At 50.6% G+C, this 21,161-nt stretch overlaps 3 protein-coding genes across 4 annotated transcripts in view; 1 reads left to right on the top strand and 2 right to left on the bottom strand.

Annotated features, from left to right (window-relative positions):
* The window catches only part of MAP3K13 (mitogen-activated protein kinase kinase kinase 13), a 71,925-nt gene extending 67,798 nt beyond the window's left edge, over window positions 1-4,127 (top strand). Inside the window, 1 exon segment of the mRNA XM_027650484.1 lies at window positions 337-4,127. Within this exon segment, the coding sequence (XP_027506285.1) occupies window positions 337-438 (102 nt within the window). The 3' untranslated portion in view covers window positions 439-4,127.
* Window positions 4,128-4,443: 316 nt separating this feature from the next.
* TMEM41A (transmembrane protein 41A) lies at window positions 4,444-8,007 on the bottom strand. 2 transcript variants are annotated; one of them, XM_027650488.1, is made up of 5 exons: window positions 7,866-8,007; window positions 7,627-7,780; window positions 6,633-6,794; window positions 5,999-6,137; window positions 4,444-5,450 (listed from the first exon to the last, which is right to left on the bottom strand). In XM_027650488.1, exons 1-5 carry the CDS (start codon window positions 7,961-7,963, stop codon window positions 5,230-5,232), a joined length of 774 nt encoding a protein of 257 aa, XP_027506289.1. In that variant the 5' UTR covers window positions 7,964-8,007; the 3' UTR covers window positions 4,444-5,229. The 2 variants fall into 2 exon arrangements, with proteins under 2 accessions (XP_027506289.1, XP_027506290.1); XM_027650489.1 differs by lacking the exon at window positions 5,999-6,137 and having other exon boundaries at window positions 5,220-5,450; window positions 7,866-7,981.
* A 303-nt stretch (window positions 8,008-8,310) lies between these two features.
* Window positions 8,311-20,557, bottom strand: LIPH (lipase H). Its single transcript, XM_027650416.1, has 10 exons — window positions 20,506-20,557; window positions 16,049-16,416; window positions 15,252-15,360; window positions 15,069-15,170; window positions 14,112-14,201; window positions 12,863-13,030; window positions 11,951-12,046; window positions 10,925-11,036; window positions 9,805-9,978; window positions 8,311-8,498 (listed from the first exon to the last, which is right to left on the bottom strand). The coding sequence occupies exons 1-10, from the start codon at window positions 20,555-20,557 to the stop codon at window positions 8,426-8,428; spliced, it is 1,344 nt and encodes a 447-aa protein (XP_027506217.1). The 3' UTR covers window positions 8,311-8,425.
* Between the last annotated feature and the right edge of the window lie 604 nt (window positions 20,558-21,161).

The following is a 21,161-nucleotide window of genomic DNA, read 5'->3' as shown; positions in this document are numbered from 1 at the left end:
AAATGGAATGGGTATAAACTGCCTCAAACGTATCCATCAGCAGCCTTGCTGACAAAGCTGGAATGATTTTCTTCCTTTTACTGCGTTTGAAGTGTTTGGGAGGGGTAGGGCAGAGCCTGCTGCACCATCTCCTCCTAACTCTGTGTTTGGTGGTGCTCTGCCCAGGTGTTTCTCTGCTGTCCCCTCGTTGAGGACAGACAAGTGACCTTTGGTAGGGCAGTTGTGTGCTGTGCCAGTCTCCTCCTTTGCCTGGCTGCTCTTACACACTGGGGTGGTGTGGGTGATGTGCAGTACAGGACTGTTGCTCAAGTCTCCCCCTTTCCTTTTTCTTTGCAGAACCCGCCACAGTTTGGAGAATCAGACTGTGACTCTTCTGAAGGGGAGTGTTCTGATGCCACGGTCAGGACCAATAAGCCCTGCAGCTCTGCTACTTGGTAATACAGATCTCCCCCAAAGCTTCCTGATACTGGCATTTTGATTTCCCTGAGATTCCACTTCATTCCCCTTCATCACACTTTACAGGAAGAGAAGATGCTTCTCCTTCCCACCCCAGGAGTGATTTGCAATAACCCGAATCTCTGGAAAATGTCCAAATGAAATTAATTCTCTTTGAGCATTTCAATCAAGAATGGCAGGGATGTATTTTATTGAATAATCTAGTTACTGTAACATGGATATTTATTTTTTTGACATTTTAACACTTTTTACTGTAAAGAGTGGATTGTATTTATAGACATACAGACTCGTTGCAAAAAAAAAAAAAGTTCAGAAAGCAAGCACACTACAGAGAAACATCCTGGGAGTCCTGCCTGGACAGCTTTGTGTACAGATGCAGGGGATTCTCTTGCTGCTTGCACAGGGGACCAGGCCTCGTGGCCCTGAAGATTGGAGAACAGATCAAGAAAACTAAACCACTCAGTCTTATCAAAAGAGGAAAAGCAGAAAACGACCTGACTGTAGGGTGACCTGTGAACAAAGCATTTTCAGTATAACCAGCTGGGTCATTTTTAATCAGAAGGAGGACATGTTCCTGGAGCAAACTGGTACTGAGGTGCTAACATCCAGGGTCTTCTGAGTCAATACATCCCCAGGAATGTAATAGTGGGTTTTATTTTAAGGATTTTTAGTTTCTTTTTTTAATCAGCATTTTGTTGTGAGATCCTGCAAATGTACTCTAACCTCATCCTCTCGAGAATTGGTATCAGAGCACTTCTTAACACCGTCCTTGCTTCACTGTGGCAGTGTCGACCTCCAGTTGAGCAGGGAAAAACCTCTTTCAGATGCAGTGTGCCATTTCCCAGTTTACTTCCTCCTCTTACCTCCTGTCTGTTTCAGTCAGTCAAAGAAATCAATCCAATCAGTGTTGGCAAAGCAAGGACTTGCAAAGCGTGGAAAGCACATTTCTCAGAGCCTGAGCCCTTCTGGGGAGGACACTGGAGACGCCTGGACTGGACTGGGAGAAGCAGCCTCTCACCTACAGCAGCACTGATAACCAGCAGAGAGCTGTGTGTTGAGGGGGAAGACTGGGAATCACTGGCCTGGCTCAGAGCATCAGCCCTGCTCTGTCTCCTTATTCACTGTACATTCTTGGAAGCATTAGCAGCTGCCTGCCCTTCATGTCAGGCTTTGTGCAAAACAGGTTGCACAGGGAATTTGACAGTGGCTGTGGCACAGCTGTGTCTCGGGTGTGCCCCGAGGCCTCTGTTTCTCCTCCAAGCTGAAACTCTGCAGGTGAAAGTGAGGATAGTACTGGTATGTGACAGGCCGAGGCATTGGCAGATGAGAAAAATTTGTTTTCTGATAGAACTCATAGTGCCTTCCCTTCAAACACTACTCTTCTAAAACAATGTTGAAAGAGAACAAAACGATAGAGCACGTTCCCCCCCTTCCTTAGTTGATGTCCCCCTGCAAGAGCTCTCCCTCTGCCCTTCCCAGCGTGCTGGCACGGCCAGCCTGAGGTGAACGGCAGGAATGGACCATGGACAGGTACTTCTGTTGCTTTGTTTGTTTACATTTTATGTTAAAATATTGGTTTGAATTTAACTGTGGTAATTTATAGCCTCATGGCAAAGTGAAGGAAAATGTCTTACCTATACAGAGAGCAGTATTGTATGAGTTAAATTATCCCATATTTTTAAATTTTTGTAGCTGGACTACAGACAGATCTTAAGTTATGATGTTATTTTATTATTTATTATCATTTCTGTAGATCAGAAGGTTGGCTTCACCGCTAGCACAATTGTAATCTGTTTGTGTGATGTTGCCTTCTCCCTGGTCACCGAGGGGGTGGGAGCAGAGCTGGGCTCAGTGGCTGTCAGGAATTGCTGCCTCTCGTGATTTCCAGGGATGCTGTTACTGCAGGAGAGGGCACAGAGAGGGATGGATGGCTGCAGTCAGCCCCGTGTGAGGTTCCTTGTGGGCAGTTTGCTCACGTTGCTGGTAGTTGTCAGCCCCTGAACTGGTGGGGATGGTGATCAGGGAGCGAGAGGCTTTTGAACTGACCACAAAATGAGTAACTGTGATGGGATCCCCTGGCAAGAGCCTCCCAAAGAACATTGCTCCAGGCAGCGGGTGTGAGATCAGGGTGGCCAGCAGTGGATCCACACGGTGGATCACCCTGGCAGGACCAAACAGGCTGCTGGAGAGGGAGCGACCTGCTCACCCTCCCCTCAGCCGCAAGGCTGGCTCTGGGTGGAGGCACAATGCCCTGGGGAGTGAAGCTCTTTCCTGGCTCTTTTCTTGTTTCCTCTCCCTTCCCATCCCTTGTTTCTCCTCCCAGATGTTCTCTGTCTCCTGGCCAGCAGCAGGAGGAGGTGGCAGGGCCAGAGATGGCTTTGCTGTGAGGTGATTGGTGTGAGAGGGATTTGGTGTGGCAGAGGTGGTGCAGATGGTTACTCAGGAGGCTGGAGGCCGAGGTGTGGGAATTTAGCAGTGGGAGAACTGTGTGCACGTAACATACTATGGTGTAAACAGAGGTTGAGAACTGCCATCGGGTGTCCCCCAGCAGAGGATGGAAGGCCTGTGCCCCTGGGGAGACTCTGCTCAGAGCTGGCAGGCTCCCTGAGCCCGGTGTCCTTGGGCAGCCCCACACAACAGCCCCAAAGCAGAGCTGCCTCCTGCTCAGGCCTGTCAGTCTCTGCAGGGCCTCCAGCCTGTGATGATTCAGTCCCAGTCAAACAGATCCCAGAGGGGTTTGGGTACCTGTGGTCTCTGCTTAGGTTCCACCATGGGATGCAGATCCTCTGGGCTTGCAGAGAAGCTTTGGGGTGTGGCATTTTTGGACCCTTCTGGGCCAGCTGTCCCGGGTGTGTGCTGATCCCTCCCCATCCTCGCCTGGGGATGTGCTGGCCTGTTCTGCAGCCTGGGCAAGCAGAGCTGAACCCTCCAGGCTGCCACACTTATCTCTAGTTTCCTCACACAGCCAGGTCATTGCACTTTTATGGTCCAGTGTCACTCCTCCTACTCCTACCTGCTGCCTCCAATGCAGCATCCCTCTGGAAATGCCACTAGGGCAGCCCCCCTTGCCCCAGTCCGTGGAGGTGCCACCCCAGCCTTGCCCTGCACACACATCTCGTGTGCTCAGCTGTGTGCGGGCAGGGCTGGCTCAGCACCGCCCACATTCCCGGGGTGGTCACTGTCCATTCTGCAGGGCCTTAGGGCAGATTTCCTTAGTGGAACCTCCCTGGAATGGCACAGACATGACCTGTGACCTCCACGTCGCTGTACGGGCGCCTGTGCTGCGGTTCCTCACGCTTTCCCTCCCAGCAGGGTCTGGGAGGTGTAGTGGACCTGCTTCCTCCTCGTAGTAACACCGCGCTCGCAGGGCAGGAGTAACCCGTGGGTTCCCTTTCCAGCACCCCAAGTTCCCTGACCCAGTTCTCATGGCTGCTGACAGCTCCTGAACACTAGCCTAGATTTTCTCCCAGAGCTGAATGTTGCCCTCCCCACTGTCGTGTTAAGTACCCATTTCATCTTGGCCCTGTCCAGTAGTGTTCATCCCCTCCTCCCTGCTCTGTGGATTCCTGAGACAAACTTGATTTTTTTTGTATTGACCAGTGTACAGTGATGGAAACAAGAATGACTATCAAAGCAAACAATGCATGGAATAAAAAGCCAGTGTACTTCAATGCTGCAGGCTGGTCTGGTGATCTGGGAACGGGTTCTTATGGACTTTGGGATAACATCATGAAGCCTTGCTCTGGGGTCTCCTACCTGCCCCCTTCCACAGCAGGAAGGTTACTTTATCCTCCAAGAGGAGGGCAAACTCAGGGAGAGCAAGGAGGTGCAAATACCAAAACCCCAAGACCAGAGTATAATCCCTGGGGAAAGAGGGCCTGGCACAGGTTGCCCAGAGAAGCTGTGGCTGCCCCATCCCTGGAAGGGCGTGGAATGAGATGATCTTTATGATCCCCTCCAACCCACACCATCCTGGATTCAGTGTTCTCCAGCAACTGGGACAAGAACCCACTTGTTTATTTGGAAACCTTCTAGTTATACAGGAGCAAATATGTAGGTTTCAAAGTGCTTCTCAGGGACAAATCCCTGTCAGCCAGGCACATCTATTCCTTTTCTTTTCCCCTTTAGTCTTTACGGGGAGCAGCAGCCACTGACAGACTGGGGAAGCAATCTTGTGTGTTCTGACATGACTGGTACACACAGGCAGCCCAAATCCTGAGCATTTTGCTGCAGGGTGTGCTGGTTTAACATTGGAATCAAAGAAGAGTCTTCAACAGCTGTACCTTGAAACACCATTATTTTCTCAGCCTGGGGCTTGTGCTACTGCACCCAACAGCACCATTTGTCATTTTAGGCCAAAAATGCTAAATCAGTCTGGGGTTGGAGGGAGCAGGGCCTGCCTCCTGCCTCCAGGGCAGTGCTTGGCCCCCACCCTGTGCTGGGCAGGATTAAGGGGTTCTGGTTTGCCTTCCTCACAGGATGCCAACACTCCTTTTGTCCCCATGGCAGTGGGCTGGGCACCCCCTCAGGCACACAGGGGATGGTTTAAACGAAACAGGCACATTAACCAACTGTTCACAAAGTCCCTGTATCGCTCTCTCCGTGCAGGTACATGCACAGGTAAACATTCATAAAAAATAAGAATCTTACACCTCCTCTGAGATGAGGAAGACAATTAAAAACTGCCACTGTCGTTGGTGGCACAGAGCATGCAGAATATAACCCCCTGCAGAGACCTGCAGCTTTTACCCCAAAACTGGGGCACCTGAACCATCACAAACTCTTTCTGCCATTGAGTGTCTGAGTTTGCTTGTCTCCATCCAGCTTCAAGTGCTTCTTGCTGTATCTCTTGATGAGGGTCCCTGGTACCAGGGCTACCATGGCCATTGCCAGCAGTTTGAGCAGCGTGTCCCAGGAGAAAATGGCATCCAGAGAGGTGATCTGGGACAGAATGGCCCCTGTCTGCACACAGATGAAATTATATGGTGTAAGGCCTGAAAGAATCAGAGCAGAAAAAAGCTGTTAGCATCCCCCCAGGGAAAATTAGCTCAAATATGCCCAAGGCTACACACAAAATCACAGAATGGTTGGGGTTGGAAGGGACTTCTGGAGATCATCCAGTCTAACCCCCCTCCTGCCAAGGCAGGGTCACCTCAAGCAGGTGACACAGGAACGCATCTAGGTGGGTTTGGAATGTCTCCAGGGAGGGAGACTCCACACCCTTCCTGAACACCCTATTCCAGTGCTCTGCCACCCTCCATAGAAAGAAGTTCTTCCTCATGTTGAGGTGCAGCTCGCTGTGGTTTAGTTTACGGCCCTTACACAGACACAAGGGTCTGTGCTTATAACAGAAAGAACAGGGTGTAAATAAGATTTGCAGCATGTGGGGACACACATATTTGCAAAATGCTCTGAGACCTCAGGGCAGCACAGAGACAAACAGTTAAATGGGGCAGAGTCCTGCTGCTCTGCCTTCCCTGGGCTCAGCAGTGATGAGCAGCAGTGTCACACTGTCCCCTCGGACTGTGTCCCCAGGCCTTACCGATGAGGACGGACAAGAAGAACTGGGACACGGGGATGTTTAAAATGGGAGCCGAGAGGTTCAGGAACCAGTTTGGTGTCATGGGGAACAGCCTCAGGAACAACAAGAAGAAAAATAAGCAGCTCCTGTTCTCTTCTACCTGCCAAGAGAAACGTTCCACGTTATTTCTGCTCCTCAGACAGCAGTAACACTGGAAAGGCCACGATGCTTCTGCCACAGCATCAGTCCAGAACTGACAAAAAGCAGCAACGTTATGTGTGTGGGGGAGCGTAAGGGTGAGCCAGCCTGTTCCAAGGAAGTGATGGAAGTGGGATCTCACCTGAATTAGAGATCAGGAAGGCAACAACAGAACCACCTCCAGCTGTACAACTCAGCAAAGGATGGATGGAGGCGGTTCTGGAGAACAGGGACTTCCCAATCAATCCTTTGTCTTACTTCTGATTTTCCCTGGGATCTGGGATTTTCCCCACAGCCCCTCTGCAAACAGGCTTGCCCCAAGAGAGCAGCCTGCTCCTAGACTGTGCCCTTAGCAGACCTGATGTGTCCCCTGCACACATTCATTTTTTACTAAGCCATCCCAAAAGCAGCCTGACCCAGGGACATCCTGGGTGTCTGCAGAAGCACCAGTTCTTACCTTCCCTTGCAGCAGAGCCACTTTCTCAGGGAAGTAGTGGACGACGAGCTGCTTGCCAAAGGCAGCAGAGAGCAGGTAGCACAGGGTGGCTCCCACTGACGTGAGCACTGAGCACAGCACCAGCCCCATCCATGGCCCGAAGAGAGCTCCCGCCAGGACATTCTGTAGGGACAACAGGGAGTGGGGCCCAGGGGACACAGTGTGTCACAGAATAGTCAGGGTTGGAAGGGACCCTGGGAGATCATCCAGTCCAGCCCCCTCTGCCAAGGCAGGGTCACCTGGAGCAGGTGACACAGGAACGTGTCCAGGTAGGTTTGCAATGTCTCCAGAGGGGGAGACTCTGTGCCCTCCCTGGGCAGCTGTTCCAGTGCTCTGCCACCCTCCTGCCTCATGTTGAACTTCTTGTGTTTTAGTTTGTGGCCCTTGCTCCTTGTCCTGTCACTGGGCACCACTGAAAAGAGCCTGGCACTGTCCTCTTGGCACCCACCTTGGAGATATTTATATGGATTAATGAGATCCCCTCTCAGTCTCCTCCAGACTAAACAGGCCCAGCTCCCGCAGTTTCCACTCAAAAGAGAGATGCTCCAGACCCCTCATCATCTTTGTGGCCTCCACTGGACCCTCTCTAGTAGCTCCAAGTCTCTCTTGACCTGAGGAGCCCAGACAGGACACAGCACTCCAGATGTGCCTCACTAGGGGTGAGCAGAGGGTCAGGATGACCTCCCTGACCTGCTAGCTATACTCTTTCCGATGCCCCCCGGGATCCCACTGTCCCTCCTGGCCCCCAGGGCACGCTGCCGCCTCACAGCCAAAGTGTCACCCACCAGCACTCCCAGGTCCTTCCCCGCAGAGCTGCTCTCCGCCAGGGCAGCCCCCAACCTGGGCTGGTACAGGGGGTTATTCCTCCCCGGCTGCAGGGCCGGGCCGGTCCCTCTGGCCCCTCCTGACCGAGCCGTGGCTCGCCGGCCTCGCCCTTTGCCCCCCGTGCCCGTACCAGGAGGCTGGAGCCGGGGATGGCGAAGCTCTGCTTGTACAGGTAAGCGCCGCAGAACAGCGCCAGCGCCGCGCCCCGGTGCTGCCGCTCGTAGTCCCGCAGCGCCTCGGCCAGATCCCGCAGCTCCTCCAGGTCCGCCGGGAACCGCAGCGCCCTGAGGGGGGAGAGACGCGGGCAGTGCCGGGGAGGGTGGGGAGGGACAGAGAGACGCAGGGGCAGCCCCGGCCCCCCGCACCCACCTGCGCGTCTGCCCCGCGCTCAGCCGCACCGACAGCAGCCACAGCGCGGCCGTGGCGGCCGCGAAGACGAGAAGGAGCCCGGCCGGGCGCCGCCACATCCCGGGTCGGAGCCGCCGCCGCCGCCGCTCTGGCCCGGCCCTGCCGGCCCTCAGAGCCCCGAGACGGGCGCGCAGGCGCGGGGCGGGGCCGCCCCTGAGGGCGGGGATGGCGGGCGGGGCCGCCCCTGAGGGGACGCGTGAGGGCTCGGAGGGACCCTGCACCCCTCGGGGTTCAAGGGCGGCTCAGCGCGGATGCGCTCCTTAAACACACGCTTTAAAACTGCGTTTTAAGCACGCGCGTTAAACCCACGCCCTGCCGTTGTTTTATTGTCGCTCCCACAGCCCCTTTGTACGCCCTGCGTGGAGAGCGGGCCCCGCTGCCCGGTCCGCACGGGAGGCGCCCCGGGACCGCCAGGTGAGTCCCCACACGGCTGTGAAATGTCCCGGGACCGCCAGGTGAGTCCCCACACGGCTGTGAAACGTCCCTGCCCCGCCCGGACACGGCGTCCTCGGCTCTCGGCTTCAGCACGGGATGGGCTTGAAGGTTCTCTGGGTGTTCTCCATCAGCACGAAGTCGTATCGGCACAGCTGGGGTCTGTGTGAAAACACGGGCCAAAAGTGAAAAAAGGCTTTTTTTTCCCTGTCATCCTTGCCGTGTGCTGGGGGCATATGTAAAATAACTCGTGTTCTCAGGAGAACTAGCTCCGAGTCCACCTAAAGTGAGTGAGGTTGTCTTTAAGCCATACCAAGGCCAGGGATACCTTGAGCGTTTTTCTCTTCTGTTCTACGTGATCTTTTGCTTTTGAGAAAAACAGAATGCAAAAAGCCTCAGCAAACAGGCATTGCCTGCAGATCCATGGTTCCCATTAAACCAGTCCACACCTCTGTGTCCACCAAAAAAGGTGGTCCTTCCAGGTCACCTGCCTGGTCCTGCTGCTTTGCTGCTCCCAGCATGAGGAATTCTGCTGCTGCTCTGAGCTGGGACCAGGCATTTATCTGGCCTGGAGCTAGTCCAGCCAAAAACCAGAGGAAATACTTAAGCTTTCACTGGGCAAACATGAGCATTAGCCCTGGAAGAGGGGAGGAGGGAGGGAAGGGCATCCCTCCCCTGGCAGTGACCGATTACTTAATGTGTTAAAAAGTCCTGAATATTTTTGCTTCACCCTCCTCACTCTGTGATATGCAGCCCTTGTTTTGACCCAAACTTAAAGCATGGCCTGGCTTGATGTCCACATGGTGTTTTTGAACACAAAGTCAGCCTAAGAGATCCTGTGCTTGCTGAGCTCAGGCAGAGATTCCGTCCTCCAAAGGTGCCCTAGGAGTCAGGGAAGCTTAGGGGTAGGACTGCAGAGCAGACAGAGGCTAAAGAGGTGACTGAAGCAGCTGGAGAAATATCACCAGCAGTGCTCTGGGAGGTACCTCATGGTGTTGTGGGCAGCAGTCAGGGCTTTGGGCAGAGTGGCCAGCAGCTCCCAGTCGCTGGAATTCCAGGAGTAAAATAATCTCCCTGCTTGACTGCCCATAGAAATTGACTGGGCTATAAAATGTGCATTTGGGGCTGGGCATCTCTGCTTCCCTGAGAGCTGCATTTCCCTTCAGCCCGGAGTTCAGGCCTGGGCAGCTTCTCAAAGGTCATTTTCCTGACCAAAGGTCAAGATGTCAGACCACATCAGAGTCACGTCACCAGTGGCATGTTTTCAGTACGATAAGACAGCCTCTGTGTTCAAGTAGGTATTCAGCTGTGGGATTCTATTCCCATGATATGTGTATGAGAATTATTAAATGTGAAATCAAATCTAATTCTTCTGCACAAACTCAGCCAGGCCAGCAATCTGGGAGATTCATTTGCTTCTGTCCAGTCTACAACAATAGAAATGGTTGGTTTGTAGAGCTCTGCTCACCTTTCTGGGTTTGTGAGTGACTGGAACCTCATTTGGAGAATCCTGAGTTTGAATTTTGGGCCAATGACAGATCCTGTGGAAAATGTCAAGGAAATTTTCTCTACGTTTTCAAGGTCCTGGTCGAATCCCGTGAGCAAAGTAATTTGGTTGTACTGCTGGAAGGTGGCAGCTTCTCTGAAGGTAAAGCAGACAGAGTGTCAGAATCCCTAAGGGAAGAGCACCAGGTTTAATGTATTCAGTGTAACATTAGTAGCAGAGCTGGGGGAGGAGGGCACAATTAGTGATTAGTTTCTGATTTACAGAAGGTGGGTGTGGATTCAGGCCCCCAGGTGTGAACCTGCTCAGCCACTTTGGCACTCAGCTCTTTGGGGTGGGAGTGGGGACACAGAGGTCTGATATTGTTTGTCCCAAACCAGAATCCTCTCCGTGATTCTGCTTTGATCCCGGGTGGACTGGATCCAAGTGATGTTTGTACCTGTCTGGCTGTGCAGACCTGAACACTGAGTCACTTTGAGACAGGCGTGAAATCTGCGCTGCTCTTGGTGCAGGAGCGATGCAGATTGCTCCACTGCAAGCAGATCCCAGATATGGCTGAGGGAATATGCAGTCAGAGATACTTGGGAAAACTAGTTGAGCAGGATTGTTTGGCTGAAGCATGTTTAGATCAATCAAGAATTTGCATGTTGCATAAACACCAGTCATTAATTTGCCTCTCTGAACAGAACGAGTTGATTTGGATGTGAGATATTCAGGCCCAGGTTCATCCCAGCTGTCTTGGGCACTGGGAGCTGGAGCAGAACACTCCTGGGAGGGGATTGAAAGAGGGGGAGATGCTTTTCCTTCTGCCTTAGTGGAAACCTAGGGGCAGCTGTGCCTCTGGCTGGGATTGTCCACTTCAGTCCTTAAAAGGAATGAGAAGGGCCCAAATCACAGTGCTGGGCTGTCAGGTGGTGTGTGCTGGGGGAGGCTGTGGGAATTCCATCGGGCTGGGAAATCCCATAGGCATGTGCACTGGCAGGTATCAGCAGGGGTATGGAGGAGGGTGTCTTGCCTCCTCCCAGCTGCAGTTGTGCCTAGTGGTTCTTTGGGATTTACACATTATCAGATCAGTAAGACTTACGGATTAACTTTGGATTCTGCCTTCCTCCCGGTCTCATCAGCTAGGACGATGCTGAACGTACCTCTCCTGGTGTCTTTGTTCCACGTGATAATATCCACAAAGTAGTGATAAACTGAGGGGAGGGAGAGAACAAGTGTGGTTAGATCTGGCAGGCTCACTCTGCTGTTGAGCCACTGTGTGCCTGTCTGGGAGTGGAGCTGCAGGTGGAGGATGGACATGACCCCTTCAAATTTCTCTCCAAAATCCCTTTCTCCTCCCTGCTCTCCATCCCTCCTAGCAGAGATTTTTTAACAGAAACACTAAGAGGTGTCAGGAAAGCACTACAGAAAGGGTTATCCATGCAGGATGGCCTCTCTGTATGACTCTAAGCACACCCCCTTTAACACCCTGCCTTCCCCCTTCACTTCCAGATTGCCTTCCCTTTTCTTTTCTTTCTCCTGTCCCATTCTGAACCCCTCCATTTCTGTTCTCAGCATCTATCATTTGTAATCCCTATCATGGAGCACAAATTTTTTATCTATAAGTCTGAATTCCCTTGCTGACCAGCTCTGGAGCTCAGGCCATAATCCCTGCCCATGCCTTGCTATTTTGGTGATCACAGGGAGGAGGAGAAACCTCGGTGACACCCTTTTTTCCATTAATTCTCCCCCTTTCTCTGTACCTCTTGCTTTTCTCCAGGGGTAGCTTTTTCACCTGCACAGCCTCTCTTTGTCTCCCACCATTCCCACACACCTCTTCCTTTCACAAAAGAATGGTGTGTTGCTTTGAAACTCGGTTTGGGAACTTTTATATTTAATTTGCAAGTTCTCAACCAGTTTCCCAGCACTGTAAGCAAGTTGGCTTTCACAGCACCGGGCAGGATTGCAGATAAGGAATGTAATGGCAAACTGCAGCTGGACACAGTTCTGACCAGCAGCCACTGGCATTGTTCCTAAAATGCTGGCTATGACCAAACCATCTGTGCTCAGCTGCTGCTGAAGAGGCAATGCAAAAAGACAAATCATCTCGGAAATCTCAGTCACTTACTGCAAAATGGCTCTTTGTCCGCTGTGTCGAAAAACATCCCTGTCACTGGATGGCTCTGTTGTGTTAAATAGCTTTTCCACTCATGGGCATAATAACCTGCAGGTGACAGTTTGAAAATGAAACACAGTTACTGCACAGGTAGATGAGCAACTAAATGGCTGAAAATAAGCAAGTGTTTAAGAAATAGCGTATTGTTTGCCAGCTGCCAGGTCTCAGTGTGACACAAGCTCCTGTACTCTGCACATTTAGGACTAAATATGCCTGGCTACTGTTCAGCACGTACTTCAGGGCTGATCTTCTTCCACACCTGTTATCCATGGTCAAGGAGGATTTCATTCAGTGCAGAATGCAAATCATCCCCTTGGCTTTGCCTCTTCCTTTCTGGAAGTGTCAGGTGTTTTAGCATCAACCTTCCAGAGCTGGCAGCCTGATGCTGGGCTGTCACACCCAGGCTGGGATGCCTCTGCGGGTCCAGAATCCCCTTTGTTCACCCCTCTGCCATTCCTGTTAGAGAACAGAGAGGTTTGTGGTGCTGGGAATTTACTAGAAAATACTGTTTCAGCAAGAACACGCCCCTCTCTCTCAAACCCTGCGACTAAAGGACTTTAGTTCGTTGTTTCCGTGACTGTAGTGTAAAGATCCCAAGTCTTGTTTTGGCTTTCCTAGTTCTGGATCCTTTACCTGTGAATTTGGTTCTAGATCACAATGTGATGTGATGGCACAAAGAACAGGGAGGTTTCTCAGACCTCTTTGAAGCCAAGGGGAGGCCTCAAAAACCTCGGTGGAAATAACTTCGATGATTTTGCAAAGCCCCGTGTTGTGTTGGTGCTTTAGCGAAACATCACACAACGAGTTACAGTGATGCCAGGAAGCTCTGTATACAGGATGGTCTGACATTCCCTGGATCCTTACCTAGGATGGGGCATGGCATGGGCCAGAAGGTTTCACAGCTGGTACATTTGCCGTTCCTGTAATTCCTGTACGAGTCGCAGGGATACGCTGTGATGTTGCAGCTCCGTGTCAGGGAGGACAGGAACAGGAAAACAGACCTCTGGTGGTCACATTTAAAATACTGCAATCCTTAATCATACACAGGGAAGAAATATTTTGTTAGCAACCCTCACTCATCAGGGAAACAGGATTAATGCCCACAGGACACAGCTGTGGACGGTCCCTGACCAGTCTGGACCCACGGGATTGCACTGGGGAGCACTGGGCTGTGGCAAAACAATAAGTGGGCACCAACCTCCCCTTTTGACTGCACTCAGCTCTGCCTGTGTCTGGCTTGCTTTTCTTCTTGTCTTTTTGGTTTTAAAACATATATTTGTTTGTATGGCTACTGCAGTTCCAGAGGATCCAGATATGAATCCAGTTCCATCTCAGGTGTTTTCCTCTCCTCTCTGAGCTCAGGCCTGACACCTGGATATTGCTTTTAGTTTTGCACATGACCTTCCATTTTGGTGTAAAAAAACTCTTTAGAAAGCCCAAACTAATAAAATGCATTGTTGCATGAGGAGTGAAGCCTCATATCCTAGGGATTTTTGGTTCAGGCTGTTTTCCTGTGTAGATTCTCTCGGGTATGATAAGGGTTGAGTTCACAAAGCTGCCTTTCTTCTGTGAGGTATCTTTTTCACCCAGCTTTCATCAAACCAGTTCAGATGCCAGGCTGAGAGGAAAAAAAGCTTTCTTTGATTCCAGACCAGGCCTTTACCTTCCAGACTGCACCGTTAGTCCCTGCCAAGGAAGGTGCAAGATTTGGTCTAACTGCCTGCTCCACATTCATCTTGAACCCATTTTCTGGACAGGTTCTTGCCACTGCTTTTGTGTGTTCATAGTAATTGAAAACAAAAAAATCCCACGGGTTTTCTGAATGCAGTCACAAAACAAAGGCACAAATCTACCTGATGGCTTTTTGCACGGAGAATTAATCCCACTTGCACTGTGACAGGGGCACAGAAAGGTCACCCTGACTCTCACGCACATGAGCTAAACCTCTGTCACATCAGTGCTGGGAAGAGGTTGCTGCTGTGGCTTTCCCAGAATATGGGTTTCATGTCTTTTCTAAGCAGTGATGATGTTTCTCTGGCTTCCTCCTCCTTTTCTGAGGAGAAAATGGAAACATTTTGTCAGGGTTTGTGCAGTTCAAGGCAGGATTAATTACCAGAAAATACTGTCAGTGGACAGCCCGGCTGGTCGGTCCCGCCGTTGGGGTAGAAGTCGATGTGGCCTAGTGCTTCTCTGTAACCTAGTCCTGATAAAAGGGAATAAATATTAGGGCAGGAATATTAATGCCATCCATCTGTTTAGGGAGCAGGCCAGGCGGTTGTGACCCAGCTGGGTCATTTTAGTGATGGTATCAAATACCTAAAATAAACCTGTGTGTGCAACAGTGCAAAATTTAGGTTTTTGTGTCACTGTGTGCAGGAGAGGAAAAGGGATGTGAAACCTGGGTGTTGCTGTGGTGCTGCTAAGTTTGACTTCTTGGAAGGGCTGGGAGAAGCAATGAGGTGGGAAAGCCAGGTGCTGGGGGTAGGCTGCCCATGGGAGCAGAGCGGAGGGCTGGCATCACATGGCTGGCCTGGCTGGTGGATCTGGGAAAGGATAGAACTGAGGGAGAGATTCACCCTAGAGGAAGGTTTAGCTCAGAGGAGGTGGGATGGAGACTGGAAACATCATGCAGGGAGCCATGGCTTGGGGATAACTGATCTGCTGTGCAAGGCACTGAGCTGTGGGACCAGCTTTGGAGATGCCGTGTGCTGGGATGCAGCCTGAGCCCGGGGTGGGACGTTAGTGTGGAACTGCTCTGGCAGGACTGTGTGCTGCAGGAGCTCCAGCACGGGGCCCAGGTCCTTGTGATTCACGGGCCACCAGGCTGTAACTGCTATAATCCAGCAGCAAGTTTTGAAGTGCAAAGAAAGCAGCAGCTCCCGAGGGAGGGCTGAGGACAGTGTGGGCAACACAGCACCCCAGAGTCCTTCCCAGCACCAGCGAAGGAGTCTGCTGTCCTGGGCCAAAGGAGCAAAGGTCCTGGCACTGCTGCCCACCACACCACTGCTTTCCCATGCTGCATCAGTCCCTGGGTTTCCTCGTGGAGCTGCAGAGCTGGCATGTCACGTACCGTCGGTGTCGGAATGAATGACGTCGACAAACTGTGCATCGGTGGGGTCCAGCCTCTCACTGGGGGGGGTTCCCCGGTACAAGGGCCCTGCTGGGTCCAGGCCTGCAACACAAAGCCCCGTGGGTGGCACTGCCTCGTGCTGTGCTGGCCTTGAGGCCAAAGGACTGACGGGGGAAGGCTCACCCGTGATTCTTCCAAGTGCGCCGCCAAACATCTGTCCCACAAAGCCGGAGATGTGTGCTCCCAGGCTCACTCCTATCATGTGCATGGAGTCAAGGGATGCTCCACTGATCTGAGATTTAAAAGTACTCATGGTCACAGATTTGAGGCACAGGAAAGGCACAAAAAATATCAGGAGGAGGAATGTAAAGGCATCTCGCTGTTTTCCCCACATTTTCTCTTGGTGTGTTCCACTCTGTGTAAATATTCCCCCTCTGATAGTCCCACAGTGCAGCCAGCATCCCTGTTTGAGGCCCATACCTGATGAACCCAGTTCAGGCAGTGGCTGTATTTTCCTGGGGCACTGGAGACAGAAACTATTCATGGGCCCCAGGAGTAAAATTCCAGTTGGCCCACGTGGGGTTCCTGCAAGGAATTAGGAGATACCATGATCCTAATGATCCAGTGTCTTCATTGCTTGTGCAACAGCTTAGGGGAACTGTGAACTGTAGCTGATCCCCTTAAATTGATTTTTGGACGTACAGAAAGTGGAAGTAAAGTTTCTGTGTGTGGGAAAACACGTCTGTAGAGTTTTATACCCAGAAATGGAGAGACTTAGAGTGTAAACTGAATATTGCAACAAAATACCATTGTACCAAGTCCAAGGGTACAACTTGGCACTGCAGGATAGCTGCAAAAATTAATGTATTCCTTTTTAGGAGTTTCTATTCCCAGACATCCTGCTGGTTTTAAACACTTCCTTTGTGCCCTTTACATACTGTGCCTTAATGACTGTATCATAGTGTGAACGTCCAACTTACCAGCATTTCGTCAATAAGTTTCTTCAGAATCTCAGCAACTCTTTTGCACTTTCTGGAAGCATAATTGTAGATGAGGGTTGTCGCCCCCTGATTCCAGTCCACGAGGATGATGTTCATGTCCTCTGCAGAAAGCAGGAGATGCAGCAGGTCGGGGATCCAGACGGGGGCAGAGCCTGTGAATCGGTACCCGTGGACGATGAAGGTGGTTTTCTTGGTCACGTTGAGGTACTTGGGGGCTGTTGAGTGGAGCTCCTTGGCACAGGTTGGGTTCTGCCGGGTGTAGAGCAGCAGCTTCACTTTCAGCTCTGTCCCTATCAAAGCGCTCCCGAAGCCGAGGGCTGTGAATGCAGGGCATGTCTCCCCGGGGTCTGAAAAGAGCACAGGGTGGCAAATGGAGTGTAGCCCCAGTGCATTTGCCTCCACCTGCCAGCCCTGCACAGGGGCAGGGACGTGTGTTGTGACATGTCTGAGCCAGGGCTGCTTCTCTCCTGTCTCCTCTCCTCATGTTCATGACTGTGGTTACCTTGGAACTTAGGTTTTCTTGCCATGTTGGAACAACGACAGCAAGTGCACCTTCTTGGAGCAGCATTCCCTGGAACAACACAGTCCTGCTTCCACAGGCAGCTGGGAGATGGCATGGCCTCTCTCCAAAAATCCCAGTAGTGTGAGGAAGTGACTGACAAGCAGGATGGTTGCTGTGCTGGTTTGGGAGCACACCCAGGTGCTCTGGACAGGCTCAAGGGTAAATGGGTGTCCTCGGGGCTGGTTTGTACCTCCAGCCTGGAGCTGCCCAGCTGCAGAGGATTTACCATGTGAGGGGCAGCTCAGTGCTTCATTTGTGTGTGCAGATGCAGCCTGCTATTCCTGACTGCAAAGTGGGCACCCTTGGGCTGCGTGGGATGTCACGGATGGTGCTGTGTACACAGCTGAAGAGTAACTGAATTGGGTGTAAGTGCTGCTCAATGGGATGGTCTGTGCCTTTGGAAAGCCTGTCTTTGTGCCCTGCTTTTCCAGCAGAGCACCAGCTGAGCCTTTAGATCCCCATACAACCTCCAACAGGGCACTGGCAGGGAATAGAACAACTGTCTCCAGACAGATGCTGCTTACGAAGGCCCTCCCAGGTTTAGTAGCCTCTTCCTGGCTCACAGTCCTTTCCCCCAAATTCTTTTAATCTTATTGAAGAACCTTGTGGGGGAGAGTGTCTCTGTCACACATATACCCTGGGCTGTGGCAATTTTTCAGGCTGCAATTCCTAGAGGAATCTTCCTGATCTTTGTTGCTTAAAAGGCTGTGCAGTTGGTAGAAGAGTTTAGAAAACCTGCAGCTGTAACCTAATTGTGCTCTAATAAATCTCCAATGCTCTGTGCATTTTAACTTCTGAATGATGAAACTCTCACAGTTTCTACGAGCCACTTTCCCTTTTCTCCTCCTTTGGAAAGCAGGAGCATGAGAGTGATATAAATACTATGTGCCCAGCACATAAAACAATCTGCTCAGTTGCCATAGTTCTGCTAATTACTCTGTAGAAGCCCCAGGAGCTCCAGAAATAAAAGTTAATAGGCTAAAAGGATGTTGCAGTTAAATCCAACTGAATATTTTAAATTGCTACCATAAATTTTAACATCTGAAATCCATGGAGTTCTTACTGTATAAAGCCTATGAACAGTGGGACAGGAGTGGTGGGAAATGAGCCCTCAGCCAGGCCCACTGAACGTGGGTTGAAACCAGGAGCCTTTGAATGGGGGGATGTTCTGGTTCCTTAATGCTTCCCCCAGGGGCAGGGTGGCTCTGGGCCCTGCTCCCAAGAGGAAAGGTCACCTGGTGGCTGTCCCCTGGCCAGCCATTCTTACAGTGCCAAGAAGCTCCAGTGAAGGAGCAGCAGGAGTTCTCCTGTGGCACTGCTGCTGTGGAGATCTCAGAGGAATGGCAGAGGAAAGCTCACATTTCTGCTGATCTTCGCCAGCTCACACAGTGAGACTCAGCGACTGTCCTCTAGGTGCTACTGCAGCATAAAAAAATACAACTATCTTGGTTTTACTAATAACTAGGCATTGTTTTACTTATTGTATAGCAGTATTATATGGTGTTGTTAATCATCTTTACTGCCACTGAAGCTGTAGTAATAGAGGCAGAAGTGCCAGGCAAGAATTACTTCTATATGGTGCAAGATTGCACTGATTGCTTAATTTGTGTCTGTATCTCCTGCACTGTGCTGAGACTTGCCCAGAGGAGCAGTGTGTTTGTCATCAGAATAGCCTGAACCTCCTGGTACAGAGGAGCTTTCAAAGAGCTGGTCAGCATTTGCTGATACCTGACACGAGTTGATTCTGGTTTGATTTTTAAAATCAGATCAGGATTATAATATGTAATATTATTACAGGGGGGAGAAAACCTGCCGGCTTCTCTTCTGGCAGGATGGTGCCCATCTCAGCCTCATCCTGACTCATCAGGATGGCCAGTTATCCTGGCTTTGCTCTTCCTTCCCATGAGCACAGTGACTCCTACCCAAATGGCTGGAAGTGTCTTTGAAACTCCCAGATGATTGGGGTAAGTGGCTTATTGAGATTAAGTCTGCAAACAAATAAGTGAGGTGGGAAGTTACACCCTGGCACTGTACTTAACTAACTTAACTTTCCCTCCAGGAAAGGTGAATGAATGTGGCAATTAACCCAGCATGCCATTAGCTCACCCCCAGCCCTGCCTTGGCCATTAGCTTGCTAGACAGACTCTGGCAGTTCACATTCTCCTGCTCAGTTTTCTGATATGTAAAATAGGGGCAAACACTAGTCTGCTGGGCAAGGTGCTCTGAGGTTCCAGCACCTGTAGCAGGGGGCATAAATATGTGTGAAATCCGTGTCCCTGCCTGGGAGCTGGACATCTTTGGTCTTGAGCTTGAGATCAGCCTCCAAAGTGCTATTGCAGCAGGAGAGGCACCTTCAAAATAACCTGGTTCTGAACTTACATATATAAGTATATATCATGATAGAATCATAGAATGGTTTGAGTTGAAAGGGACCTTAAAGCCCATCCAGTGCCACCCCCTGCCATGGGCAGGGACACCTTCCACTAGCCCAGGTTGCTCCAAGCCCCGTCCAACCTGGCCTTGGACACTTCCAGGGATGGGGCAGCCACAGCTTCTCTGGGCAACCTGTGCCAGGGCCCCCCCACCCTCACAGGGAAGAAGTTCTAAATATGTTATCTAAACATACTCTCTTTCAGTTTGAATACGTATGTTCTGAGGTTACATACTCCCAGGTGGGAGTATTGTGGTCACAAGAACAGTCCCAGGCAGTGCTATCAAGGCCTGCATTCCCCTGGTCTCTCTCATTCCTTTCTTGGAGATGGTGTTTGGAGGCTTTTTCTTCTGTCTGTCCTGGATGCTGATCCTATGGACAGGCAGGGTTTGCCACGGTGGTGTTGGGGCTGTGGTCCTGAGCTGGCTGCATGAATAGAATAGCAGCCAAGTTTTTTTTACCTCCACCAGTCTGTCCTCTTGCAAGGGGAAGTTCCAACAGTTTTTTCACATCAGTGGGTCAGTGGTCACTTGTCCCAGCAGTGGCCCTTGGGACACAGAGGTGCTTCTCTGTCTGTCTGCAGGTTCTCTGGCACTCTGCCACCTTGCCTGGGCTCTGTACAGTGTGTTTCAACAGACTGCTCTTAACCACCGACAATAACTCTCCCCTTTCAGCAGACTTCACAACCATGACGTGAATCTCAGGAGTGTTGCTGAAGATTTCCATCACTTCTCCACAGACAGTGTGCCCTCCACCTCCTAAACTGGTCCTCAGTAGCTCCCTGGTTTCCTCCTGCCTTTTCACATAATTCTTTTTTCCCCGCTTCTTGCGAGTACATTTCCTACAGCAGATTAAACAAACTAAGCAAAACGTGACCCCGAGATTACTCCAGAGGACCCGATGAAACACAAGTTAGTATTTATAAGAATACTGTTTTTTTTAACCCTGTTTGTTTTCCCTACAAAGCAGAGAGCTGTAACTTGACTTGCTCCCATGTGTATGCTAACACAAGGCAGTACGTTTGTTTATTGTTACACAGGTTGATTCTTGTAGGGCTGTGAGGATATCAAATGGAGCTTACTGTTCATAAATGGTAATTCATCCTTTGCCTCTGTTGTACACGACACCCCTGAAAAGAAATCATTATTCTCTGAAGATTTCCAATGACATTTTCAGTGCAGATGGGTAGTACTTATGTAAGAGAAATGTTTGCGAAGGGAGGAAAAGATAATAAAAAAAAAATACTTCTGGTTTTACACTTGGAACTCTTAGAACTGACTCCATCCATGTAACCAGTATAATTTGCTTTGCTGAAATAAATAATGTTAGTGAGAAACCCTACACAGTAACTGTAATGCAGAGGGCAGACACAGTCATGTTTCTGTAAAGCACAGTGTGTTATATTTGACAAAAAACATTCAAAACAAATGGTTGATTTCTTACCTGTTTTCACCCCGTGCAAAAGGTAGATGAACACAACACACAGCCTCAGCATATGGACTTCCACATGGAGCTTCTATGGGTAAGAGACTTTAGGGATCCCACAATTTCTTTGGCATGTGTCTGCTGGCTCTGACAGCAATTTGCTCCCCTTTTTTTTTTTTTCTGCCTGTCCCAGTAGGTGTGGTGAAAGCAGGAAGTTACCAGCCAAGAAATGAAGACCAGTCTTTAGTTATACAACTGAAGCTTCTTCTTAAAAAGGTGGGGCACTTTCTATTCTAACAGGTTTCCTTAATTTAGACATAGTTTGCCCTGGGAGATGACTAATCAAAGACACAAATGGGTTGGTATCACGCTGTAAGCAGCAATTTGACTACACTGTGTTGAAACTAAGGAAATTATTGCCTGTTTGTCTTTTGCAAAGAATGTCAAGAGGATCGTAGGTGTCACTGCAAGTCTGATAAGCATCTGGGCAGGGCCAGTGCTTGGTTTCCCAGGGCCCTGCCTTTGGAAAGTTCATGATGATCCCTAATCTCCCATGTTCCTCCTGCTCTCTAGAGTCCCTTCTAACCCACAAAGCCCTGTCCCCTCAGGCAGGAGGCAGGTGCCCAGCACTGTGTGTGACAGAGGGAAGGTACTTGGGGCAGTCTGGCTCTCCA

The sequence above is a fragment of the Corapipo altera genome, unplaced genomic scaffold (genome assembly GCF_003945725.1).
Source record: "Corapipo altera isolate COAL_440 unplaced genomic scaffold, ASM394572v1 54, whole genome shotgun sequence".
Classification (NCBI taxonomy): Eukaryota; Metazoa; Chordata; class Aves; order Passeriformes; family Pipridae; genus Corapipo; species Corapipo altera.
This window is presented reverse-complemented; position numbering and strand designations above follow the sequence as displayed.

What these genes read in the sequence shown, in the direction of transcription:
- LIPH (XM_027650416.1), bottom strand. Translation starts at nt 20,557, where the DNA reads ATGCTGAGGCTGTGTGTTGTGTTCATCTACCTTTTGCACGGGGTGAAA. An exon ending in GGACAAAGAGCCATTTTGCA is followed by an intron (nt 11,037 to 11,950) that starts GTAAGTGACTGA and finishes CCCTCCCCTCAG; the next exon opens with TTTATCACTACTTTGTGGAT. An exon ending in GCAGAATCCAAAGTTAATCC is followed by an intron (nt 9,979 to 10,924) that starts GTAAGTCTTACT and finishes CTTTACCTTCAG; the next exon opens with AGAAGCTGCCACCTTCCAGC.
- TMEM41A (XM_027650488.1), bottom strand. Translation starts at nt 7,963, where the DNA reads ATGTGGCGGCGCCCGGCCGGGCTCCTTCTCGTCTTCGCGGCCGCCACG. An exon ending in TGGCTCTGCTGCAAGGGAAG is followed by an intron (nt 6,138 to 6,632) that starts GTAAGAACTGGT and finishes TTCTCTTGGCAG; the next exon opens with GTAGAAGAGAACAGGAGCTG. An exon ending in CTTCTTGTCCGTCCTCATCG is followed by an intron (nt 5,451 to 5,998) that starts GTAAGGCCTGGG and finishes TGATTCTTTCAG; the next exon opens with GCCTTACACCATATAATTTC.